At 42.0% G+C, this 26,543-nt stretch overlaps 2 protein-coding genes across 2 annotated transcripts; both read right to left on the bottom strand.

Moving 5' to 3' along the window:
• Positions 1-5,992: 5,992 nt before the first annotated feature.
• LOC119009317 (choline O-acetyltransferase-like) lies at positions 5,993-18,742 on the bottom strand. The gene is made up of 15 exons (XM_037080437.1): positions 18,617-18,742; positions 17,961-18,075; positions 15,334-15,525; positions 14,561-14,679; positions 12,564-12,617; positions 12,222-12,402; positions 10,334-10,511; positions 10,068-10,237; positions 9,893-9,993; positions 9,684-9,809; positions 9,493-9,615; positions 8,862-9,003; positions 8,550-8,612; positions 7,988-8,125; positions 5,993-6,292 (listed from the first exon to the last, which is right to left on the bottom strand). Exons 2-15 carry the CDS (start codon positions 18,003-18,005, stop codon positions 6,038-6,040), a joined length of 1,887 nt encoding a protein of 628 aa, XP_036936332.1. The 5' UTR covers positions 18,006-18,075; positions 18,617-18,742; the 3' UTR covers positions 5,993-6,037.
• A 1,104-nt stretch (positions 18,743-19,846) lies between these two features.
• On the bottom strand, positions 19,847-21,804 carry slc18a3b (solute carrier family 18 member 3b). The gene has a single exon (XM_037081819.1). It carries the CDS (start codon positions 21,802-21,804, stop codon positions 20,236-20,238), a length of 1,569 nt encoding a protein of 522 aa, XP_036937714.1. The 3' UTR covers positions 19,847-20,235.
• Positions 21,805-26,543: the final 4,739 nt, after the last annotated feature.

Below are 26,543 nucleotides of genomic sequence, written 5' to 3'. Positions count from 1 at the left end.
TTGTTCACCAGTTTGCACAAGCGTTGCATACAATTAAACAGTAACGCTTAGCTAACGTGACCTGAACCTGAGAAAATAACATCTGCTATAGGCCCAACCTCTGTCAAAATGGGCTGACTTGGCATGTGATCCAATACAAGCTAGTGGACACCTTTGCTAACACAGCCGAACATCAAGAGAGTGCATATCACTAAATACATCACACATAAAGAAATGTAACTCCGCCCTTTATTTTGTATCTCGAGTACTTACACGAAAAATCGATCATAAGACAAGAAATGAACATCGGAGCGGGGTAAGTTAGGGTTAGTGCCACATCTTCTCCACCTTTTTAGTTGTTGTTCATTGATGGGAGCTTGAACTCCAGCTCAGCAAATGCCATCAGCTCGTGAAAGTCTTCGTCTTCCACCAAGCTTAACAGGAGGCTTCCTTGGTGGCGTCGACAGTGCTAGCAAACGAGGTGATGGAGTCGCCTATTCTCTGGATTAGCTGTTCTTGTTCTCTGATGCACACATTTAACAAAAGATAGCTTGCACTGCATATCAAATGTATGCAAATCACACTGTGCCACTATGTCTGTAACATTCAATATTGTGAAGTCTGACTGAAGACTTTAAATGTTATCTAGCACTGTTTTTTTCATTTTTACTCTATGGATCTTGTGCAAACATTAGCAGGTAGCAGTTGGTGTACATCACTGTGTGCCATTTATAAAATGTGTACATTTTTAAAATATAGCGGGTCTACTAATCTACTTTTTATATTCAATAAATGAAAAATATGATTATACACTGAATGAAGAACGACTTGCATAGACGCTGCCTGTGCGTTGCTTTTGTCATCCTCAGGTAGCAGCCCTCTGTAGCCTTTCATTTCTCTCAGACTCTGGCAGGCCCCTGAGCAGGGAGGAGGGAATCTGGATGGACAGCTCTGCTCCCCTCTGCTCCCCCCTGAGTCGATAGCAGCCAGCAGGTAAGGCTCTGTCTCCGTCTGCAGCGTGGCAGACACTTATTAGTGGTAATGTACTCCCATCATCCATCTCCAGGTGGGCTTCCGCCATTGATCTCAACGCCAAGGCTTGTCACTAGCTGCTCCTCACGCAGTGAAAGTGCTGGTTGCTGGCAGCTCTGGCTTCAGATGACCCAGCTTAATGTTCTGTCGATAGACTCACAGCTGGACAACCAGCAGTAGAATTGTGAGGTGACTCGCACCACAGTGTGACATGTTTTCCCCACTGTGGTACAGGTCGTTCAGACGTTTATAAAACCTGAGATATTAGTCTCTGATAATCATATTCGTTTGGCGGTGACTTCAGAGAGACATCGCACAAAGGGAGAATTTCCATCTGTATTCTCTTTGAGTTGGACTATTGTAATACAGTGGAATTAGATAAACCTTTCTTGGATTGTAGCCTGTGTTCAAAGTTGAGGTAGAAAACATTTCTCCTCTCATTTCGAATGGAGTGAATGCAGCGGGCTCTGGCAAAAAAGTTGGGTCAATTGTCTGTGTACCTGGTTCAACTTTTTTAAAAACATTAATCTCTTCCCCAAATAGATCTCCAGGATAATTTTACAGTTGCCTTAAACAATGTTCCCTAACCAATGCAGCTGTTGTAGCCTAAATCCCAGCTCATACAACACATATGAACAGCATTAAAAGGCATACAATGATACTATTATTTACCATTTTTGAAAATTAGTAACTAGGGAGACCAATATGTGATGCTCACAACTGAAAAATGCAGAATATGGTTCTAAAATTTGGCCAGGCCGATATCAGGTCAGTCCCTAATAGACTGAAGGAAGTCCCCGCCCCCCCCCGGATGTTTCGTGATATATGAGGTGTCGGAGCCATTGTGTTCATGGATAAGAAAAGCAAGTCTGAAAGTGGCCATTGGGATACACCAATGTTTGCACTGTGGCGAGTGTTCCTGTTGGAGAACTCCAGATTGTTTATCTGTTCTTGGCAAACATTATATCATCAATGCATGGCATCATAGGACTTCCACCGCAGATGGAAGTTAGACTGAGAATCTGCTTCTTTCAGTCAATGAGGCCATTATTGTGAAATGTTTGATGGCCTTCTCTGTGAGTTGCTGTCCTAATGAAGTATCGAGCTGTTCCTTGCAAGAAGGGGTGAGGTGGCATTCCAAGATCAGCAAGTTGATGGGATCCTAACTTCAGAGATGGAGGTGTTGTTTGGAAACTACCAGGGTGAAGACATTTACCAGTCTGCTTTCCAACTTTCATACGAGCTTTGCATAGTGACTGAAAAATTGAGATTGCAGAGGCAAGTGCTGAATTGAGTTTTCCATTGGCAGGGCGTCTGGGCTATCCCCGAGGGACAAGGTGAGCAACAGAAACTTCCAGAAGGAACTCAGAAGTAGAAATGTGCTGCTTTGAATTGAAATTAGCCAGTTGTTGTCTGCAGTATCTGATTAGAATTCCTCTTGGATGCATTTATACAGACGTTTTCTGGGAATGTCGGAAACATAGGACATAGGACTTACATGGCACTTCTGCGAAGACCTTGAATCTCTCAGAAGAGAAGGAGATATTGTGATAAAACATAGAGCTACTGAAAATAGAAACAACAATCAGCATTATCATGGAACTGGACAGTTTGTGCTTCTAACACACTGAACTGTTTGTTTAATGAGTCAGCATGAGCATTTTTTTTTTTAATTCTCAATTTGTATTCCAAATTTAATTGGACCGGTTCACGGAGGCTTGACTAAATGTTTAATGTTTTTCGGGCACTTGGTCGACCTGGTTCAGTGGTTTAACCAATGGAGAATTAAATTTGGGTCTCTCCCCAAAGACCTTATCAGATGCCAGTGAAACGAGGCCATCTGTTGGGAGTGTGTTAGTGAAGTGGCCATACTGCGAACAGAGAGCCATATGCAAATGACTTCAGTTGTTCCTCCAGTTACAGTTGTACTTGAGATTGATCATTATGATTAGAGTTCATTTCACAGCCGTGTTAGCTTAGCATTACGTTTGAAATTAAAGTGACTAAATGTGTTCTTTAGTGTTTGAAAGCTAAGGATGTGATTTTGCCACAAATTCTTTTAATGTAGTGTTCAAAGCACCTTTGGTTTTCGGTAGATGTTATTAAATGTTTTATTCAACTTGAAGTGATCAGTTTGGGGTAAATGCCAGGCATTTGGATCACCATGAAAAGGATTAAAAATCAGGAAATTATCATCTCTGTTTTTTATACGTGCCATTTTTTCCAGATAAACATCTGTAACTGATTCTTCCCACAACATCTGGACGTCACTACCAAAGTAGTTTTCATTGCCATGTAGACAAAGTGTAAAAATGTAGAAGTTCCATCTTCTTAAACGTGAGGACTTGCTGCTCTTCTTTTCGTCATTCATGACAGCAGAAGAAGAGTCTTTGGGTTTGTGTTTGGGTACAAGCCACTTGAAGACGTCACTTTGGGGTCTGGGAAATTGTGCTGAGCATTTCTCAAGATGTTTTTACATTTACTAAACTGGACGATGAATCTTGAAAATAATCAGCAGATTAATTCTTTTTCAGTTGTGGCTCTATGTGCTGTAACGCACCAAATTACACAAAATAAACAAACACAACATTCATTTGTTTTCATTACGATGGCCTCATTTCTACAGCCATTAAAACTGTGCCACCAAACTAATTTAAAAAATCATATATTAAAGAAAATGAGCCAGATGGAGCTCAACCATAACAGAAAACACTGACACTGTGAGAGGTAATAGGTTGAAGTTGACTTTATTTCTGAGTATCATTTTTGCTACATGACAGCTTTATTACAGATTAAATTGTCTTCCAGCAGCAAAATAATGTTGCGGCCTTGAAAAAATAAAGTAGCCTTTTGTTTTCTTTTATCATAACGATAAACATTTGAGTTTTCACATTACATTCATTTAATAAATATCTTAATAAATCACAATATTCTCCTTAGTCAGTGACGTTTCACACATTAATTTATCAAGCCACGTTAATACTTTACAATACATATAACAGCTGGATTTCCTCAGGGAACATCAGGTACTCTTTATGAATGAGACATGATAAATATTACATTCTTTATACAGCGAACACCAATTAGAAACAGAACATTAAACATTTGAAGGATATTACACCTGGCAGGAAAACACTTTGCATCACTCTTATTTTTAAGGCATTTTAGTCACATACGTGTACTTCACCAGTATTTCACTACATCTTCATTTAGCCTTTCATACAATGAACATATATAAAAAATACAGTTAATATGTAAGAATAAGCATGCACGTGTGTCGCTGATGGTTCTTTTCTTGATCTTCACGGCTTCACATTCACTTTGGCTGATGATACATAGACACACAAGTCGACAGCTACTCTCACGTAACGACCGCTAAAGACCACACTGATTCGATTGGCTGTAACACGAGCCACCACAGACCGAACTAAGACTTGTGCAGGAAACACTCTGAACAGGCATTCTTGACCAAAACATGCATGATGTAGTATCTCTGAATAATGAAAAACAGCAGCTATGATTTATTTCCTATAATGTAAGCTCCATGCATCTAATGATTTGACTTAAATTGCACATATATCCTCACAGCACTTGCTATAATGTTATTGCACAAAGTACCTACGTCACTAACCCTCATTCTACCCCTAAGTGCAAATAAAAAGCACTTCAGTACACAGGAACACAGTGGTTTGCCTCAGTCACCACTGGATTTATAGATGAACACTGTTCATAACACCCTACACATATTAACTATTGCTATAATAGAGAGCACATACAGTACGACAGGATGACTTCAAATGTGCCACTGAAACCATATCACATATGCTTTCCCTCCACACACGTTATCCATAACCCGTCCTCTATGTTTACAGTGCAGCTATTCATTCATATATCTTTTGTATAAATATGTTTAAAGTGCCTCAACAGACTGACTTCACATACACACAACCTCTTTGGCAACCGTATGGCGTCAGTGGTTTCAAGAAATGTCATGAAAACAACTTTTAGCACACTTAAAATGGATCTTATAGCACAACTGATCCGGTTTGTTCACCACACAAAGTCACACGTGTTGGCGGGATCACATTTACAGGATGTCATGATTGTTATAAGTCACTTATACTTTATATACTGTACGGATTTTTTTTCTTATTTTTTACATGGTTTTCTCCCGTATATTTCTATTTTAAGTGCGTAACATATACAGTAGGATCACTCAGTTGATTCACTCGAGAAGAATAATTATACGTCAAATATTGACTTTGAGTATTATGATTATGTGTGTATTTTCCATTTAATTCTATTAGAGACGTTCAATTTAAAGGGTCACATTTAATGCACAGATTTTCTCTCATGTGAAGTCAATGTGTATTAATTAAAAAACGAAACATTTAAAATACAGAATATCCCGTTTTAAATGAATAATGTTTATGTACTCAAGTACAAGTACAGTTACATTACTGATATATTACTCAATTACAAGTTCAACTGCTGGTCTTAAAATAACACAGTAAAAAAGTACAGTGTATTCTCTTTAAACTCTACTCAGATTATTTTGATATTTGAGGCATCATCAACTGCAGGAATTCAATGGAAGGGGTTTCTCTTTCTCCAAGTCTTCTTGATCAAAATAGATGCCAACACGTAATCAAATATCCAAAGTCAACTTTATTGGGGTATAATTATTAGTCTGAGTGCTCAGTCTCTGACAGAGGACAGTTGTCCCTCACATCAGTGCTACAAAGTGGGCATGGCTTCAGTTTCCTAAAGGCAGCAGACCAGTTAATCTCAGTCCGCCGAGTCACGCTGGGTCATTACTGGACCCAAAATCATTCTAATGTCTACACACATGGAAAAATAAAAAGTTTTCGAGGTTTCATTCACATTTTTTGAATATTTACAGAATATATTTATATATATAATATTTAAGGCTTGTTTTGTTGTTAAAGTTACACTATTGCACAGACGACAAAGACACACTAAGGCCTCTCAACTACTGAATCTACAGACTAAGTCTAAGTATGGCTTACTTCCCTGATTTATGAGGCTGGCCGGCTCCCTGGCCGCCATGAGCCGCGGCGCTGCTTCTATTGCACAGGTCCCTGATTTCCTGCAGGCCCTCGTTCAGGGCTTTGACGAAGACGGCCGAGCTCGTCTCTGTGTTCTCCCAGAAACTAGACACGCAGAAGATGATGTGGTCTGACTGCGGGTTGTAACAGGCGCCGTAGCCGTTGGGCACCACCGGGCCGTAACAGCAGAACATTTCCACTGTGGTGGGGACCTGGATAGAAGAGGACAGTCTGGGTTAGCCAGGAGTATTTGAGGAGAAAGTTTCAGATAAGGGCTGCAGCTAAAGATTTTGATCTGTTCCTTCTTTCTCTAACTGATAATTTAGTGTAGAAACATGTTCCTAGGGCCCAGGGTGATGTCCTCATCTCATTATGTTCAATAAACAGTGCAAAACAATCATGCAATCATATAAAACAGACAAAGCAGCAAGTCCATTGCACAAGTTGGAACCAGCAAATGTTTGTCATTTTTCTGTACAGATGATCTAAAAGATACATTTTCTGTTGAACAATTAATAAACTGAGCTCTAATTAATATTTGTACACAAGAGATTAGGGTTTTACATTTTACATCTCACCACATGCAGCGGGTTCTGTACAAATCTTTTTGTCTAAATCATCTTAACATTTCGGGATTGACAAGTTTTTCATGGCTGTTACAATTTAGAGATGTGAAATGCATCACTTCATGTTTACCAGCAGACACAAAATGTTGAGATGGTGAACTTACGATGAGCACAGCATCTTTTGAATCACCTCTGACGTTAAATCCAGGGCTGCAACTAAGGATTATCAATATATCTGCTGATTATTTTCACAATGAAATGATGAATCATTGAATCTATGAAATGTTAAAAATGTGTTTAAAGAAAAATGCTCATCACAGATTCCTAGAGTCCAAAGTGACGTCTTCATTTACTGTTGCGATGATCAGAATAGTTGGCAACTTGTCTTTCTCTGGATAAACTAATCAATGTATTGACTATTTGTTGCAGCTCTAGAGGGATGCGTATTTATTTTTCTGAAAAAAATCATGGCTGATCACTAAAGATTACGCGTTACCAATGTGATTTTGCTTCGATAAACAGCAGATGCTCTCATAATAATGCAGCTGTTGGGTTCTCAGAATGTCTTATTAATAGTTAGTGACTGTATGTATTCTACACTTACGTACGGCTGCCTTATGTGACTTGTATAAGTGAGATAATATATTATTTTAAGTGAGCCGAGGGCAGGGGATGAGTCTGGCAGGGTCTCCAATTAAAAAAGCCTGCAAAAGGAAGCACAGAGCCTTCGGTGAGGATCCTAAACACCAGCGTAAACTAAATATTTTTTAATTAGTCCCGTGTATTTTCTCAAGTTGGGCTGCACTTTTGCAGTCTCAGTTCCTGTTCAGAATGACCTCAGAAGAGTTTAGTAAGTCTCACCGGCTCAGCTGTTTGCACTCGCTTCTCTACTGGCTATGCAGCTCAGTGCTGACTTCACTTCTGCCTCTGAAGAAGTCGCTGAAGAAACTACGACAATTTTGTGAGCGGAACAACTCTGGGCTCCGAGAACTATATCTCCCTTTTACATCTTAAATGGGAATCTTACCATCCGATGTACTGTATATTTATTTCTGTTGCAATGACTGAAGGTCTTTTGACTGGAGGTTATGAATGGATAATATGCAAAACAGCCAAATCAGCACCACTATGTCCTCAACAGTGTCTCCTTAGTATCCTCTACCTCCATTTGATGATAACTAACTAAGCCAATTCATTTATCTCTTTTCATCCCTGTGGAGGAATCACTAGGTTTCCTGCCCTGAGACAAGATGGATGTGGAATAGATCAGACAGGGTTCTGGGAAAGTATATGTGTAGATATAAAAGAGCAAAGGCTCATGAGAATGGGATCAGTTGTTACCTGACTGGTGGAAAGGATGAACTGGTTACTGGCCAGATACGTCTCGTCACAGAAGATCTCGGGCTTCTCCATGTTCAGATCCTTTGCGATCCTCAGAAGCCCGAGGAGATGATTGTCTATAGCCATTCCTGTAATAGCCTGAAAGACGTATTTTTTCTCATTACTTAATTTCAACCACAAAATGAACACAGAAGACCTTGTTGGGCTGAAGTTGGACTGGTCACTATCTATTGTAAGAAATATCAATTCAGGCTGAGCTGAGCATGGCTGCCACCCGACGTAACAGATGATGGAACAAACACCTTGCAACCAATTTTGGGAAACACAATTATTAGCTGTCTTGCTGTGAGTCAGATGAGAAGATCAATATCTACTCCTTATCTATAAATCTCCTGCCAGGAGAAGTTAGCTTAGCTTAGCATGAAGACTGGAAGGGCGGAAAAATAAACCTAAACCTAATAAACTCCCTGGACAAGTCGCCAGCTCATCGCAGGGCCCTCACTGATGAGCAATGTGTCACAATAATGTATCAAAAGTTAAAATAATGGTTTAAAACACTTACAGCATGTGTATAATTCGTCTGGGCATTAATTGCATCCCTCAGTCTTTTGCTTTTCTCTGCATCCTGTTGGAAAAGTGAAAAATAATTCAGAGAACAAACAAAAAAACGGGGCTTTTCTCACGTTCTGCAAAAAGAGAGGAGGACAGCCCGGTGAGCTCCTTCACAGACCTTTTAAACCTGAAGGGAGATCACGTGTTGTGAATGGGGGCGAGAGGAGCGCTTGCTCGCACCTGTTTCATTTAAGCAGGTGTGGTGGGCAGTAATGTGGGAGCTGCTCGGTAATTTGGGGTCAAAGTGAGAAAAATGACTCACGGTGAAAGTGGCCCTCTTGTCTGTCATGGCCCTCACAAAGGCCAGGGCCTCGGGGGTGGCAGAGCGAATGTTATCAACCCGACCTTGCTGGAAACGCCGGAGGGAGGCACTCTCGTAGGTGGACACGAGCCTTCCCCTGCACCTGAGTATACGTGGGACAGAATCAGGGCAATGACAGCACAGTGCGACATATTTCAGTTTTAACCTCGGTTGTTCTTGTTCTATTATCATCGAGTGGGTTTTAATCGACCTCTTATTTTTCATTAATTGTGACATTCTGTGGCTGTTTTTTATTCATCTTTATCTAATTTTTACTTTCAATATAAATGGGTTGTACCTTCCATCTTATTTCCCATTAACTGTCTGTCCCTATGTTTATGTGAAGCACTCGGTGTCAGTGGTGGGCAAGAAAGCGGTGACATGTTTATAGTGAAGAGAAGGCACTTCACCGCCGTTTGTAGACTGGAAGGGCACCCCAGAGGGCGCTTTATCATGTGTCATCTACCATCAGCCCCCTCCAGTCCACCGGTGCCTGGTGCATGTCATTTCTTTGAAGCACTTCTTGCATTTTCTTGGATAAAAGGTGTAAAATAATTTTAAATCTATTATCAAAAGTTTGAATGTACTTTACTTGTAAAATGTGAGCTGCAAGGCGACTTGTATGAACGCATCTGGACTCATCTTCTGTTTCTTGATGAATTCCTTCCCGTAGTCTTTGAACGTGAAAACATCCATGTCGAGATTATTCACCAGCCTGCAGGAGAAAAGCGTTAGAAAAGGCTTATTTGAACATTCGTCTGTCTTTTAACTTGATTGTCTTGCCTCTGCAGTCTGTCTCCAGACGCTGCTATGAGTCCTTGGATGTGCGGGTTGCATTTCCAGAGCAGCCTTCTCGGAGGGGGAAGCTCTCTTACGCTGGCTCTTACCATCTTGGATGGACTTCCCGTCCTGTTTCGGGACAACATGAGAACTCCCTTCACATTTTGCCTCATCAGGATACATCCAACAAGAATATTCAGCGACTGTCTTACATGTATTTCATCACGTATTCAGAGCACTGCACCAGAACTATCCCCTCGAAGGCCGAGTGCTCGCACACGACCCCACACACCCCGTCCATTCCTACGACAAACTGAGAGAAGAGGGATTAGATAACAAACTTGACGTTCGCGGAGGATGTGAGGTGACTCAAAAGAGTGGTCCCACCTGCATCGACTTGTCGTACCAGCGGTTCGCCCCGTTCTTCTCACGGCCGCCACCGTGCAGCATCAGCAGGGCCCTGGTGGTGTCTCTGGGCTCCAGACCGCAGGGCTCATCCAGACACACCACGCATAAACAGCTCTCGATCAGGGCCAGAGAGTCCCTGTTGGTGAGATCTGGATAAAGGAGAGATTCACGTGTGATATATCTCGATTCAAGGTGTCTGAAACTTCTCAGAGTGGCACGAAATTGAGAAATGTAAAAGTTGAGACCTTTCGTTAGTACTTCTCTGGCTTGTGCCCATTCTGTCCTCCCATCCGATGTCAGGATGCCAACAGGGGGGAGTCTCTCTTCAGCGTTGTCGGCCATTTTCATGATTTTCTCCAGCTGGGATAAGATCTCTGTTTCGTTGAGCTGCTTGCTGTTTGCGACTACATCCAACACGAAAAACTAGCGAGGAAAAACAGATTACAGAGATCACGTGCTCCTTAACCATCCCACTGTATCAGCTCATCGCGAATGCTCGGGCTTAAATGTGCCCTCGCCTGCTGTTATTCCCGCCGAGAAAATAATGGCAAGGACTAAATTCAGCCGATAGCTAAAAATATGGCTCCTCTGCAGCGATCAGCAAAACGTGTGACTCAAGGAAGCTCTTAAAGTGACGGATTCGATCAGCTGTAATTAAGTTAACTGCCTGCATCTCCACAGGGACCGGCCCTTATGTGCCGCGGAGTGATCGTTCCCAGAATCTCTTCCAGGTGAAAGCTCCTGCTCTGCCATTTTCTCTACGATCCGTTAAAGGCACAGTCCGTGAGCCTAATGTAATCAAAATAGAGGCCTTGGAGCTCCAGATGTTGGCGACAGGGTCTTGTTTTATGGTTGTATGGGAATCTGTGCAGAGGATTTTGGGAAAACGAAATGGGATTACAGTAATGGGCTGGTGTGGTCTTAGAGAAGAAGACACAAAAATCAACTGGACAGCCACTACATTTGTAAATACTGGAGTAAAACCTACATTTTCGTATTCAAAATAATCATTGGTGGAGAGACACATATTGCAGAGTGTGCATCTGTGACTAGGACAATCTGCATCAACGTATACGTGCACCAGTTACCTGAAACCTAAGCACAGCAGCTGTGTTCAGACTTCTTCTTATCTAAAGGTATACTATGCAGGATTTTGCCCTCCTCCTCCTCCTCCTCGGCTCAACAAGACCAAGGGAGTGCCGATGATTTAGCAGCGAGCTAGAGAGCGGGCGAAGAGAGCTAAAACAATTCATTTCATTCTAAAGCGCAAATAAACGTGCCCACAACCCTGCAGGACGAGGCCACAGGTCGATTCTTTTGTGAATTCAGCCAAAGCCCTGGGCTTCGGCTTGCCCGTCGAGGAGAATCGCAGACAGAGAGGACGAGAGAGACGGAGACGGCGATGCAGCCTGGTTGCTAAATCTCCACAGAGCCCACACCTCACGCTGTTAAGCGGCTGGGGGCAACACACTACCACCCAGAGTTTGACACCCAGAAACATATTGAGCACAGCAAAATAAGAAAACAGGCACCTCAGACACAACAGCTTCAAGCAGGTCATCAGTGATGACTGAGGGGGAATTAATCTTGTTTGAGTCAGTACAGTTTTATAGGAAAACCCTGCAGAGTACTGAAACTTGCCGTTCAAACTTGCCTTGAATGGGTCAAATGCTTGCCCAGGAACAGAAGTCCTATTGTTTATCCTGCCTCGTAGAGCTGCGCGGTCGACTGAAACAGTATCGATATCAAAATACGGCTTTGGTGTTTGACTGCCTTCGTAATTCAGCATTTTATAAAGTGAAGGTACTTCATTTTTACTGCCTGTCACTGAATAATAAAGCTGATATTTAGGACTGATAAAGTTTAACATTGAAGGTGTGAGGATGTTGACTAGTTAATTTCCCCGTCCGTGGAACATTACTTTTGAAGATGGCTACTTGACAGAATAAATAAAATGTCTTTTGTATCTCTTATACATTGAAATCTGATGAAGGATTAAGTCATAGTTTATGTCTGATGTGACGTATTTAACTCTCACCTTCCTCATTACATCATTACATTCACTTCTATCTTCTCTGAGATAGACGGGACTGAAGCCTGACTGAGTCTCCTCAGAGGCTGGGGCGTCCTGACCTGGTTCTTGCACGCCACTATGATGTGCTCCGGCGCCGAGGAGGCCGCGCTCGTCTGGACCTTCAGCGTGTCTGTCTTCAGCCCCGGGTATCTGTAGGAGCTGAAGAGGCGGTAGTACTGCTCCATGCACAGAGGGGGCCCGGCTAGCTGGCCCCGAGCAAAATCCACCGGCAGTGCTCGCCTGAGAGACATCATCACACACACACACACACACACACATTACATGACCTCAGAGGACTCTCACGCTCACACTTCATTTTGTTTTTCATCTGTGGTGGAGGACATGCATGTACGTGTGTGTCTGGGGGGGTTGACAGGTAATCTGTTACAGGTTGAACTTACGCGTCGACGAGGGCCTTATAGTCCAACACTCCTCTGATGAGGCGAGCTGCGAATCTTAAAGGAGCGAGAAATGTTGAAATTAAAGAAAACAGAGAATGGAGTGTGCAGGACAATACACAGCAGAGGGATTCTAATTAGATACTCCAGAAGGACTGACAGTAATCACATTACGGTAAATTACTAGGATACAGTGGGCGAGCTGTGTGTGTTTATCTGCGTTAGAGAGAGAGAGAGAGAGAGGCAGTGTGTGCGTGTGAGTGGGCGGTGTGGGCAAACACAGAGCCCTGTCAGGTCTCATGTTGTGTGTCATTTGTCTCGGTGTTATTACGTTCATAGCCAGATCAATACGGAGGAGGCAGCCGCGGCGCACCACACCCCCTAAACGAGTCCTGACTAGCGGGTCTCTGTGGAGAGCTTGGCCCTGTCACTCCCAATCTAAATGAGTGCGCGTGTCAGTGGATTAGCAGCTTCGGGGGCCGCTCTGGGAAATATTCAGTTAGCGCAGCACGAGCTGACAAAAGCTAATGTTGAGTTACAGGCCTGGAGGGGGACTGGTGTAATGTCTGGTCGGAGCACGGCTCATTTAATAACATTTCAGAGGTTTGAGGGGGGGGAAAGAGATGATGCCCAGTGATCTTCTTCGCGTCCGTGTTTCAGATCTTAATCTCAAGCCCGCCAAAGGAGAGTGTAACCGAGGAACCGAGCGATATGCTACCGGAAACTATTCGTGTTTAGTGGCTCTTCTCACCGGTTTTCATGGGAATGTAACACAAGCTGCTGCAAACCAAGTTTCTGTTTTTGTTCAGTGCATTCTGGGTGTCATACGTGACTTTTGAGGCTCCTTTTAACATATCTTCTGTTGTCTTTTGGATGTAATATATGGTAGACGTGAATTATTCCCTATTTCTACTCACTGAAAGAGAAATTGTGATTTACATTTTTATGGAAATTCTTGCATTTGTGTTGTTGGGATGGGTACAGAAACCCAGCGTTAATCAGCCCTGGGGGATAAATGATTAAATGCTGTAGTATTCATAAGCTCTGACATTAACGCTTCTTTTATCTGTACTTTTTAACGTTTTGATGTCACTTATTAAACGTCCTCTCTCTACCAGTGGTGCCTGCAGGCAGTGAAATCACATCAACAGAGGGAGGAGGACTGATACTGACAAATGTCCGTGTTCTTCATTCATTCTTATCTTTACTCATTAACCCAATGCTGGGTATATTATTTAATTTTTGACATCTGTTCAGATCTTTATTGATAGTCTTGGTTCTTTTTAATGATATCACACCGGAAAACAAACCTTTTGTTGAATAATTGTTTAAGCTGTTCCTTAACAATCTTCCTTTTCCTGTGACTCAATCCGCAACCTGATTTTTTTCCCCGCCACCAAATCGGTTACGCTTGTGTTGGTTTGTGACCAGGATTACACAAAAACTGCGCAACGTATTTCCGCAAAACTTGGATATATGCTGAGTCTCGACCCAGAATAAGTTTTGGTGTGGATCTGGATAAAGATATCCAGGGTAACGTATTTTAAACATGGCGATAAATGACTTTTTTCTAACATTTTTCAATTTTATTTCTCGTGGATCTCGACAAAAGTGTATTTAGGCATCTGGTGTCTGTGAGTGACTGGATTAGGCTCCACTGAATTAAAGGGGCCTGTGGTGTTTGGCGGAGGTATTCGCTCAACTGAGTGTCATTCAAGTTACCACTTGTTACCACTATTGTCTGTTACCAGACCCGGTTGTCTAAATGTAAATGTTCTGTTGCAGATACAGATTTCTTGTAATGTCTGACATATTGTGGTGGCTGTTTATTCAGTAGAAAGTGTGTTAGTATCAAGTTTTGGTCTGGAGTTGCTCTTCTCATTGACCTGCACCATCAGTTTTTGTCAGAAAAACAGCATCATTAGAGTCTCCGGTGCATCACAGCAGAAGAAGGAGGGGAAACTTTAAACACATAGCAGAAGCAAAGGTACAACACATACCCACGGACATCATTATGATTCCTGAACGTCTGCTTAGGAAAGACCATGACAGGACTGGAGTTGACTGGCAGAGCCAGCCTGTTGCTCAAGTACATGTCCTCCAGCCAGTAGTCGTACACCTAAATGAAAACACAGGGATCGTTAAGCAGTTTTTATTTTCGACTCAAGTTATTACTCTCGGAGTCAGGACCTGTGTGCAGCGGCGTAAAAAGCCATTACAGTGCATCACTGCCAGATGAAACGGAGAGCGGGGAGAGAGTCGGCGTGGGAGTGGGAGCCTGATAGATTTCACCGAGCTGGATGAGCTGTGGACTGAGCGATCAGCCAGACGCAGGGAGGGGAGAGATTGAGGCGACGAAGAACAAGCAGAGGCTCAGATAAATCTTCATCGCCGGGGGATTCAACTCTGTTATGAATGGGTTATGTGTCATGTTTGAGACGTGATCTGATAAAGTTTTCATTCATTTTTTTTAGATTAAATAGAGCAGATGCTGAGTTTGATTATTATTAATACTACAGAAACACAATCGAATCTGATGCTGAGTGCAGATATTGTGAAAAGTCAAATTTAGTCAGTTGGATTGTAGTGATAATGAATGATATGATATGATAATGATTTTACAGCTACTGTATTGAGTTTCTCAAATGACCATAGAAAAAGGCACGAAGGAAACAAAAATGTTTATTGGTTTGAGGAAAAACTGACTAGAATCTGTTGTTTTTTTCTGCCTCTGCATCTGCGTCTTTTTAATTTTTAAGAGCTGAGACTTTACCCAGTTGGTCGTCTTGTCCCTCCTCTCTAAAAGCTTCTTCTGTAGAAGCTCTCCGACCCCTCCGGGGGCTCCGAACTTCTCCACGATGGCCTTCGTCTTCTTAAACTGCTCCTCCTTGATCAGGTGTTGGACGCACTTCAAGTACGTGTCGAGGGTTTGCCTCAGCGGGGGCACGGGGACCTTCGGCAGCACCTGATGTCGCGAAAACAACAGATTGTTATCAGGACCGCAGCTGTTGAGCGTTTTTTGTGTCTTTCCTGTGATTCACCGAGGGTTCATTAGTTAACGGGGTGATTCCCTCACATCTTTCCTCTGTGATTTTATTATTAGAACCCTGAGTTAATAATTCATCTTAAATGCTTGGAGTGTTATCAGTCCCCGCAGTCTCACGGGAACTTGAAAACGCTCTTGTTTTCTTTCAGGATGGAAAATGTGAATTGATTATCTTTTCCGTCTGATGTTAGAACATTTGCATAGTGGCACTGGTAGTAACCCAACGTGTTAATATTGACCAGGGCCAGTGTTGGAATTGCAAAATAAGTTGTTTATGGAAACTGTGCAGCGTTATGTAAAATATCTGCCTGGAAAAACAAAACCAAGTGTAGAAAGGATCAAACCACAGTTAAGAAATACAGACTCTTAAGTTGTTAAATAATATAATGCAACACTGGCTTTGTATGTGCATTAAATGACTGCACAAAAAATACAGTACTATGTGGGAAATGTATTTGGATCATTTGCAGAAGCACCAAACTGTGAAAATACTCCTGTACAAGTAAAAGTACTGCATTCAAAACTCTACAGCGTGATGTAAAAGTGTATGTTACATTTGACTGTTGTAGCTGTTTTTTGATACAGTACTATGCGCAGATGAAGTATTCAGATCTCTCACTTATGTAAAAGTACTAATACCACACAGTAAAAACATTTAATTGTGAGTAAAAGTCCTGTATTATCAGCAAAACCTACTTAAAGTATCAAAAGTAAAAGCACTCACTATGGAGTAAATGTTCCCTGTCAGTGCTGTGTTATTATATATGATGTGTTTAGATTAATATTAATGTGTATGCTGCATTCTACTGTTGTAGACGTTTGAGTAAGAGCTCATTGTAACTGCTAAAGTGCCCAAAAGTAAAGTTGAGTAAAAGTAAAGGGTAAAGACATTCTGTTAACATATTTTAGTAGAAGTAAAGGTCACACATATGTATAATACTCTTGAAGTATCTGATATCAAAATCTACTTTAGCATTAATTGTATGGTCATAAATGTACTCAAGTACAAAAAGTACAAGTAAAAATAAATGATACACATACATACAATGATGTATATATGTTAGTAATCAATTATCGTATCTCATATTCAGCCTCTTTCTGATGATATGAATCACTGTCATTTTTTATCCAGAGATTGATTCAAAATCTCGGATGCAGCATGTAGTCTGCAACGTAACGAGTAAACTAATGCAGTGGAGTAAAAAAAGTACAACATTTGTAAAACTGTAGTGGAGAGGAAGTGGAAATGGTAAAAACACAGAGTAAGAATGATCATGATGAACCGTAAGAAAAAGAAAAAGAAAACACATCATAGATCTAAATGCAAACAATCAGTTACGAGCTGTCAAATCTGGAACAGATTACAAATTAAAGTCAAACTAATTCCTGTAATGAAATCTTTAATCTTTTGGATTTCTGTGTCTATTCTGACTGTTAGAGCTGTAGTGAAAGTTCCACACTGGACCGTATGTTGAATTGTGTCACCTCTAATCAATCAAACTCCAGTGAAATACATAAATCATGTGTGTTTGTGGCGTCGCTGTCCATGTTCCTCCAGAATATCAACTTTCTTCTCTGCAGCTGTGTGACAATGAATCTCAGTGAGTGTATCTTCCAGTAAGCTGATTTAGCTTGAGGGGTTTTTGGGAATTTCTGCATCCACATCGCTTCACTGAAAGAAAAGAAAACTCGAAATCATCAACCTTGGAGGTGAACGGGTTTCACCAGATGGACAGACTGTGACAAACTGTAATCTGAGATGTTGCTATTACCTAAAGCTGTCAGACACATGACGTGGAGCAGAAATCTATTTATTTGCCTCTGAAAGGTATGAAAATGCAAAAAATAGAAATACTCAGTTCAAGTACAAGTACCTCAAATTTGTATGTGAGCCCAGTACCGGAAAGTAAATATATTGTGTTAAAATATTACTTCTCACTAAGTCTTGAGGTACCTGATATTAAATCGACTAAAGTGTTATTTTATTCAGCATTTTTCCTTATTATGATAGGAAAAATAATCAGAATCTTTTTTTTTTCAGCCTATTGACACAAAGTCAACAGGTGAATAAAGTTATCAATAAATATAGTGGAGTAAAAGTGTAAAGCTGCAGAAAATGGAAAAAAAAAAATACTCGAGTAACATTACTGCGCTTCAGCACAGTACTTGAGTAGATGTACTCAGTTACACCGTCGCTGACAGGTGGCAGACGAGGGCCCGCTGTTATTTACCCCCCTAGCGGCCGGAGCGTGTCAGTGCAGCGGACCACGAACGAGCAACAAACCATCCCAGCAAAACAAAAGGAAAAGAAAAGCTGAGGACGTAAAGTGATGGGAAGAGGAAGGTGTTCGTACCTGGCTGTCTCGGTCCCTGCTCGTCTCTTTCTCCAAGATTGGCATGTTTTCATCCCAGTCGACTCCTCAACGGACAAAAACAACACCGTGACAGACACGTGGAGGACTGCTCAGCCTTGGAAAAAGAAAAAAAAAAGAACATAAAAAGTGACATAACGTTACAAATAATAATTCACTAGAAGTAAAAAGCGTCCATTCTTCATCGTTGTGCAGCCTGTGAAGCGAAGCGCCGGCGCGTCCTTGAGATCCAGCTGCGCCTCGTCGCTCACCTCTGCAGGAGAGGGGTGTGCGCCTCGAAAACTCGTTTCATCTCTATTTCATGCTTAAAAGCTTCTTTTTTTTTTCTTTCCCTAAAACAAATGTGTGCACATGTATAAGCCAGTAAACGGAAGCAATCTGAGCTTGTTTTCAGCGCAGTTCTTGGACGCATTGTTGGATAAAAAACAGAGCTCATGTCTGGAAACAAACAAAAAAAGATGAATCCTTGATGCAGGTTGGTTTGATTGGAAACGAAACTTTTTCAGAATTCCCTCACAGCTCAAACTCGACTTTAAAAGTGAGTTGTTCCAGGTGAATGTGGCTGTGAGGGGGGGTCCACACAGGTGATCTTAAAGAAACAAAAAAGAAAAAAGAAAAGAGAAAACAGATTGTCTTACCTGATGAGCGCAGGAGGTCAGAGAAGTGCAGCGGGAGTTCACATGATCAGATCCCAGGTCAGTGTAGAGAGAGGCTCCCCGCCGCGGTGTGGACGCCGGACTGCTCCCCGGTCCCCTCGCCTCGCCATACGGTCTTGTGGCTCCACATTAAAAGCGCGCCTCGGAAAAAAGATGCTGAAGGTGTTTGCGTCTACCTTCCTCCCCCCACCTCCACCCCGGGGGGCAAGAAACTCCTCCCATCGACATCCATTCGCGGAACATATTATCCGACAGCTTGCTTCATCCTCCCTCCTCCTCCTCCTCCACCTCCACCCACATCTAATGATTTTAATATATATATATTTATATTGAAAGGGAGTGGGTTTCTGGTGTGGCATTCATGGACTGACAGTTGTGGTGCGTTCGCGGGCCAAGATGTAAGCCTGCGTTTTCTGAGTTTTTTTTTTTTTTTTTTTTTTCTTTAGAGAAATTGGGGGGATGCTCTTAAATCTCTTCTGCGGCTGATTCGCTGAACTTTTGCGCACTCGTGTCTGCTCACTTATTAGGCGTATTTGTTTTGTTTTTATTATATTTCTATATTTTTGATTACGCATCAACAAAGAGGCGCAACATGTGGAAATCAAACGCCCGGCTTTAACTTTATTAACACTTTATTTTCCCCCCATTTTCCACCTGAAACACAACGTATTTTTTTTTCTTTTCTTGAATGTTTCATCTCAATTCGTTACAATAAAAACTCCAAACCCCCCATTTTTTTCTCCAAACAATAAGAAATGCCGTCACACAGATCCAAACAGAGATTTATTAAAACGACAGTTCATAAATGAATACATGTTTTCTTCTTCTTCTTCTTCATAATTCATCTCAAGGATACTCCTTACGCACAGACGCCGCGCACACACACACGCACGCAAACACACAGGCACGCACACACACTTTGTCGAGGTCCACGTATGTTTTGTTTTCTTTACATTTACATTGTGCATATATCCACATATGTACAAAAATCCATTTATTATGATACATTTAGTTCCAACCAACGACAAAAAATTAAAAAAATAACAAATAAAGGACAAACAGGCCCACGTGTTACAAAATTCAAACTCACGATTATTATTATTATTTTTTTGGACGAGAAGAAATTAAAACAAAAAAAATCAAATCAGGCCTTTGATGTGCAAGTAAAAAAAGTTTCCTCCGAGACTAAAAATAGAGGCTATTCTTGTGTTAAGGTGTGGGGAGGGGGAACTGTGCTGTTTATAGTTGGTCCCATATAATCTTGTACGCACATGAATCTATTTATATCTTCTTTTTTTAATTTCTTTTCTTTTTTCTTTTCTTTTTTTTTTTTTTTACAATACACACGAATTCAACAGATCTCTCACAACAAAACTCCAGTTTACACGTCCATGAACAAACGCTACAGAGACTTGTTGGACACAATGAAATCACAGTCGAACAGAGAAAGAAACGAATAGAAAAATAAACGATAATAATCAACTTTGGAAAAACGCGTCACACCGTCGTGATTTTGGTGACTGGGTGTTTTATATTGCACATCGGTACTTACATAAAAGTTTAAATCACTACTGTAACATTTTCGTTCCGATCTCTGCGTCCTAAGTGAACTCCGGGCCGGACGACTCCTCCGACAAGGACCGCTGCGCTCTGAAGGGATCGAACCCGTTTTCATCCACCGGCAGGCAGTTCCCCGCCGAGCTGTAGCCCTTCTTTTTAGCCCTCCTCTCCTCCATCTTGATAGTATCGTACAGCCCCTGCGGAGCCTCCTCTAGCAGGTTATCTCTCTCGGAGTAGGACGGTTTCATTTGGCACACGTTGCGCAGCAGCAGCAGGGCCGGCGCGTAAAGCACATTGACGAGGCCCATGCCCAGATTGAGCTGCACGAACCCGAAGTTGTGCACGATCTGGCCGGCCACTATGGGGCCCATGGCGTACGCGACGGAGTAAGAGATGTCTGCTATGGCGTAAACACTTCCATACACCGAGACGTGACGCACGTCGACCAGAAACGCGAGCGTCGGCAGCAGCGCGGTGTCGACCAGCGCGATGCCGAAACAAATGCCGCACAGCGGGGCGATGAGCTGCCCGAAAGTTTTGCAGGCGGGGACCGTGCACGAGCTGGCGCCTATGATAACCATGCCCACCGCTCCATAGAACCACTGCAGGTGCGGGTGCTTGGCTGCCAGTTTGACTGTAATGTACACGCCGAGGACGTGGGGGAAGAAGGCGGGGAGCCAGGTGAGCCCCATCTCCCACTGAGAGGAGTGCATGGTGGTCTCCATCCAGTTGGCGATGGTCGGCTCTAGAAAGGCCAGGGGGATGTTGCACACCGTGAGCGCGCCGGCCACCACGGCGATGTAGGGGTCGATCATGAGTCTGTATATGGGGGTGCCGACTGGCATGTTCTCTCTAGTCCTGTTGGAGAACGGCTTGATGACCGTGAGGAGGAGGAAGCCGTCCGCCAGGCAAATACAGGCGAGCACGATGAAGGGCACCTTCTTGCCCGCGAACTCGTACAGGACGCCCCCGAAGGGAGGCGCCACCAGGCTCCCGAAAGAGATGAACGCCAGCGCGATGCCCAGCGCCGTGCTCCTCTCCGACTCCTCCGTGTACTTGTCGGCTATCATCGCGATGCCGGACGTGTCCGCGAACGCCGAGCCCAGCCCCTGCAAACTTCTGGCCACGAAGAGCGTCGCGTAGTTCTCCCCGACCGCGAATATGCACGTGGACACGAACATGACACTCAGTCCGATCAAGAGCGGGATGTCGTATCCGACCCGGTCTATGAAAGTTCCGGACAGCGGGTTGACGAGCAGCTGCAGGATGGCTTTGGAGGCGAAAAGTACTCCTATCTGGACATCTAAATTGTCCTTGATGCTTTTGTCTTGGCTTGTGCTGTTGGCCGAGGAGTTGGGGTGCATCACCAGGTGGACGTGCTCTGACTGCTCACTCTCCAGCTCGGCGAGATAGTCTGGGATAATTGGCACGATTACCATGTAGAGCATATTGTCCAGCAGGAGAGCCACGCAGACGATCACTAATATGATCCGTCTCTGCTGGTGAGGGTCCCGCATCTTGGTGCCCAGCTGCTTGGTTCTCTCGCCCATCTCGGAGAGTTTCACGGCGGCTGATTTGGCCAGCCCGGATGATGCTCCTTCTCCATCCATAGTGTGCTTTTAATGTCTTTAAAAAAAATGATTTTTCAATGTAGAAAAAAAAACAACAACAAAAAACAAACAAACGAGAAGTTGTAGTTGTGCTTCTCCCGTCTGCTGCCGATCTTTCAGCACCTCATCGATGACTCATTGGCGTTTTTTCTCTCTCTCTCTACATTGATGTGATGCTCCCCGTCCTCACCTCGCCTGTGCGTAAAGGGAGAGGCGAAGAAGGAACTTGGCTGCCTCATCGGTGGAGAGGGCTCTCCTCAGCTTCCTCAACTTGTCCTCGCCTCAGCCGCATCCGATGTTGTTTCATGATCTCCCGAGAAGTGACGTGGTGAAATCCGCTAATCTTTTACATGGCAGAGTTAGTTTGGAGCGATTGTTGGGTTTTTTTGTGTGTGTGTGTGTGTGTGTGTGTATGTGTGTGTGTTAGTTATTGGCGACACATCGGGCGCTCCAGCTCTCTCTCGTCTCCGTGTCCATTCCTCCCATGACCTGTGGCACTTTTGCGCTCAGCTCTGAGACCACGACTGCCTTCGTGGCCATTGGTGCACATTAACCCGGAGCTCGGGCGCTATTTTAGTCCCTTTTTTTTGTCTCCCCTTTTCACCAGCAGCTATGACGCATCACCAGCTTGCCCCCAAGTGGATCCCTTTGCCGCTCGCCTCTTTTATGTTAATTTTCCAACCGTGGCCACGATCACTTCAGCCAATAAGAACCGGTGAGCGCCACATCACGAAGCCTTTTACAAGAAGCCTGGAAGAAAAAAAGAAGAGGCTTTCTTATTCTTCATGTCCGGTGTGGGACTCTTGACTTTGGTGTTAAGGAGGTTTTCCAGTATTCTTGTGCGCAATCGTGGATATTTACGCACAGGCACAGCGGAGAAAGCTCCAATAACGCAGCTTTACGGATGAAAATCTACACGATTTTAGATCGAATAGTAAAACACAGGCTGTATTATACATAAGAAGGCATGTGTGCTTCATGTATTGAGTTTTTATATACATTTACAGAAGACTGCAAGGCCAAAAACATGAATGAAACCCCTATAAACTCACTTCTCGCTTGTGAGTCTCGATTTGTTTGGGGAGAAACTCCCTCAAAGTGGCCAGTAAACCCTTTAGAGGCTTAAGGGAAAGTTAATGAGCTTCTTTAAATGTTAAATCTCCATCAAACATGAACTCATACCATAGAAGAAGAGATTTCAGCACCACGAGGCTGTGGACAGCGACACAAAGGGAGGGTTTTTTTTTTCTCTCCCTGACTTTGTGAATGAAAACTGCTCACTTCATTGAAATGTAGCCAGAGAACCAAAACATGTCAATCAAATTGTGTATTAACACGAAAACAATTACGCACAGCTGTCACGTCCAGAGATGAGAACGACTCTTTTTTTTTTTTTTTTTAACTCATTTAACGGCTCAATTTCACACGAGACACCGGCGACACCTTGTGGCGAAGATATGACATTACAGCAAAAAACTCCCCGAAAGTCTTCCCATCATCCACACGATGTTCTTGCACCAAAGATTACTGTGAAATAACAGAAAATAGTCATCCTGTGAAAAAAATAGTGATTTACCGTAATTACTGCAGAGTTTTTCACAACTGATATTTATAAACCTAAACACTTGCTTAATACATTTTTTTTTAAAAATGCATTCAAATGTTTTAGAACAGTAACACTAACAAATACAATTTAATCAACTTTAAATTTACAGTGTTTTAATGAGGTTCGTATAAAATGTTGCCTAATATAGTTTATGCATTCTGTTGTTCCAGTGGATGTACGTTTCCTCCGAATGAGATGACTGAAAACATAAAATGATTTAGATCTTGTGAAATTTCTGTTTCTATTAATATGAGGTAAAAAAGGTAAGGTAAAATGTTAATGAAGAGAAAGATTCTTTTTTTTTATGTCTAACCAAATTAAATAAGCAAACTTTCTTTGTTTTCATTACTGAATAAACTGAATAACCAAACTGACCTTAAAGAACAACACAACTTCAAACCGTTTTACTGTGTTTATGTGTGGCGGACCCTGCCACCTTGCTAGCTTCAAGCAGTGTTCCGGGACCTTAATTTTTCTCTGACTGCAACTTATTTATTCAGTTGTGTAGAAGATGAATATTTCTGTTTTTGTAGTATTACTTCATTAACCCTGAAAATACTGAATTGCTGTAGATTGAATTCCCTCGATAAACTACACAATGCCCCTTTAATCAGTATCTAATGTGTAAATAAAAGGCATACCACTTTACATTTTCACAAACAAATCTATGTAGCTACACAATACTTGCAAATGTTACTGCACAACCAAATCTTATTTTACTGTTAACTGTCACTCATATGTCTTTTAATGATATAATACACACATTCAATATTGTCCCCTAATTTAACATTCAATTTTAATGTTTACTTTTTTCATTTTATTTATCATCTTTTCTTCTCTGTGTTCAATAACATCACTTTTTATGTTCACGGTCATGTTAACAGTATAAAAAGCGTGTTTGTTTATTTATTTCTTGATCACACGTGTTATCATTTGCCACTAGAGGGCAGTAAAGGCTTGCAAATAATAACGTAGATGCTACAAACCAACTGGAAAACACATCACCCACCAAAACTCCAAACACAGGACTGAATAATCTCTGAAGCACATCTGCACATAATGTTATTTACCACAAATTTACCATTAACCTTTAATCTTTGTTATTATTATTATTATCCTTTTTTTCTTCTCAAATAAATTGAAATTTGGACATTTAAGGTTTAAATAGGTCCTATAATTTATATAACTGAATTACTACTTACTAATTATAATTAAGACAACAATAACAATTAAATTGTTATGTCTTACACTTATTCATGAGAACTTAATCTATGTGACCGTTTATCTTTGTTTTAAGGTTTTCTACCAAACGTGACTTCATTACAGATGTGGTAACAGCTCCGGCCAAGAGAGCGTCTTTGTTTTGCTCTTTTAATAGTGGCTGATATCAACACTTAAACTGATTACAGTGACAGAGGAGGGGTGTTTACTGTGTGTTCAGTGGATGATTGGAGGCAGAAAATGCAGCATTAATTCACCAACAGGAGGATTAACACACCAGGACATAACTGCCCAATTCCACTAATGAGAGAGGCTTGGCTCAGCAGCCACTCACAGATCAACACTCTTCACGTTATGGATTTCTGCTGCAGCCATGTTTCAGGGTTTTCCTGTTTAACATGGCAGCAGGTGTCTGCAGGGGTTCAGAGTTTCAGCTCTGTCCTGGTGGAGCTGCACACTGACACACTTCAGTCAGATCTCACCTCTGATCCATCCCATTCTCTTTGCATAGGGACGCGTCTTTATCAATAGCTTCCAGGTCATTTGACCCATCGACTCAAACTCAATCCCACAATGTCTTTGGTTACTAGTTGAATGAGATACATCTGTTTTTATTGGATTTTGGTGGATTTTTTTTTTTTTTTTACGAATATCATAGGTCATGGCCTCAGTCACTGACTGAAGTCACTTTACTGCCTCTAACCCTAGAGGCTAAGTCTCTGAAGTCCAAGTTTGTGAAACTTAGTTAAAAGTCTGTTTACAAATAGGCGCCAGTGGAGTCCTAACAGCCTAAAACATGCTGCTAAACAGTTTCTGGAGGAACACGTTTGAAACTGAACATTTGACACAATTTCACATCCAAAATGAATAAACTCTATTTACAGTTTCCTGAACTTTGACCTTTCACCAAACTAATTTCTTCATAGGTTAGTCCTTCACTGCATCTTTTTCCTGATGTCTTACACTACCACAGATTCAAATTTGGTTACATTTCACTGCACCAAAGTAGAGAAATGTCTCTTAGTTCAATGCTGTGAAACTTTCGAAAAAAGTGTCACTTACAAATAGGTAGCAGTGGACTCCAAACCTGCTCCTGAACACCTTACGAAGGAACATTTTTGGCACCGACACTTGACATTGTGCAATATTTGATGAACGATTTGCTCTGACCTTTGCATTCACGCAGCCTCGCATCATGATTTAAGTATTATTAAACATCTACCATTGTGCTTATTTTGCTAACACAGTTGATTATTAACCTGGTAGTTGATCTCTGTGCTTCAGCCTTCAGCCAGTCAAGACTTCTATGCTTTTATGAAGATAAAAATTTCAGCCTCTTGACTTCTCACAACAGTAAACGGAACATTTTAAAACATCATCTTGGGCTGTGATCAACATTTTTCACTAGTTTCTGCCATTTCATCGACCAAACCACTGATCGGAAAATCTAGAAATTAATATATAGATTAATCAATAATGGAAGAAAGTTAGCTGCAGCATTTCTGCACATATTAAAAAGTATGGAAACATTTTATTACAACATCAAACATTTCTCAGTGAGTTGGGGCCTCACGACCTCTGTGTGTCTAGATTTCTGGCTATGGCCTTGGTGATCTGCTGCTCTTAAGGTCGCAGTCTGACTCTGATTAACTAAATCTCTCTGAATATGTCACATGTGCATCCATGTGTGATGGGACTGCTGTGTCAGGTCTTTCATGACAGATGCTTTTTCAACATTTTTTTTTTCCCCCACCATCTGTCTGTGACTAGCATTAGATTTAACACACTGATCGTTGCTATTCAAGCACAGCCGGGAACACCTTCATCTCCCCTTGTGCGTGGGTGGTGATTTAAGTCCTGACTCTGTGCTGAATTAAAAAAAGGTTTTGTGGTCAGATTTAGTTGTTGGTAC

The sequence above is a fragment of the Acanthopagrus latus genome, chromosome 20 (assembly GCF_904848185.1).
Source record: "Acanthopagrus latus isolate v.2019 chromosome 20, fAcaLat1.1, whole genome shotgun sequence".
Lineage (NCBI taxonomy): Eukaryota > Metazoa > Chordata > Actinopteri > Spariformes > Sparidae > Acanthopagrus > Acanthopagrus latus.
This window is presented reverse-complemented; position numbering and strand designations above follow the sequence as displayed.

Excerpts from the sequence above, each read along its gene's own strand:
- LOC119009317 (XM_037080437.1), bottom strand. The coding sequence starts at position 18,005 with ATGCCAATCTTGGAGAAAGAGACGAGCAGGGACCGAGACAGCCAG. Across the intron at positions 12,618-14,560 it reads AATCATAATGATGTCCGTGG|ATTCGCAGCTCGCCTCATCA; the intron begins GTATGTGTTGTA and ends CGCTCCTTTAAG. Across the intron at positions 8,126-8,549 it reads AGACGAATTATACACATGCT|GCTATTACAGGAATGGCTAT; the intron begins GTAAGTGTTTTA and ends TACGTCTTTCAG.
- slc18a3b (XM_037081819.1), bottom strand. The coding sequence starts at position 21,804 with ATGGATGGAGAAGGAGCATCATCCGGGCTGGCCAAATCAGCCGCCGTG.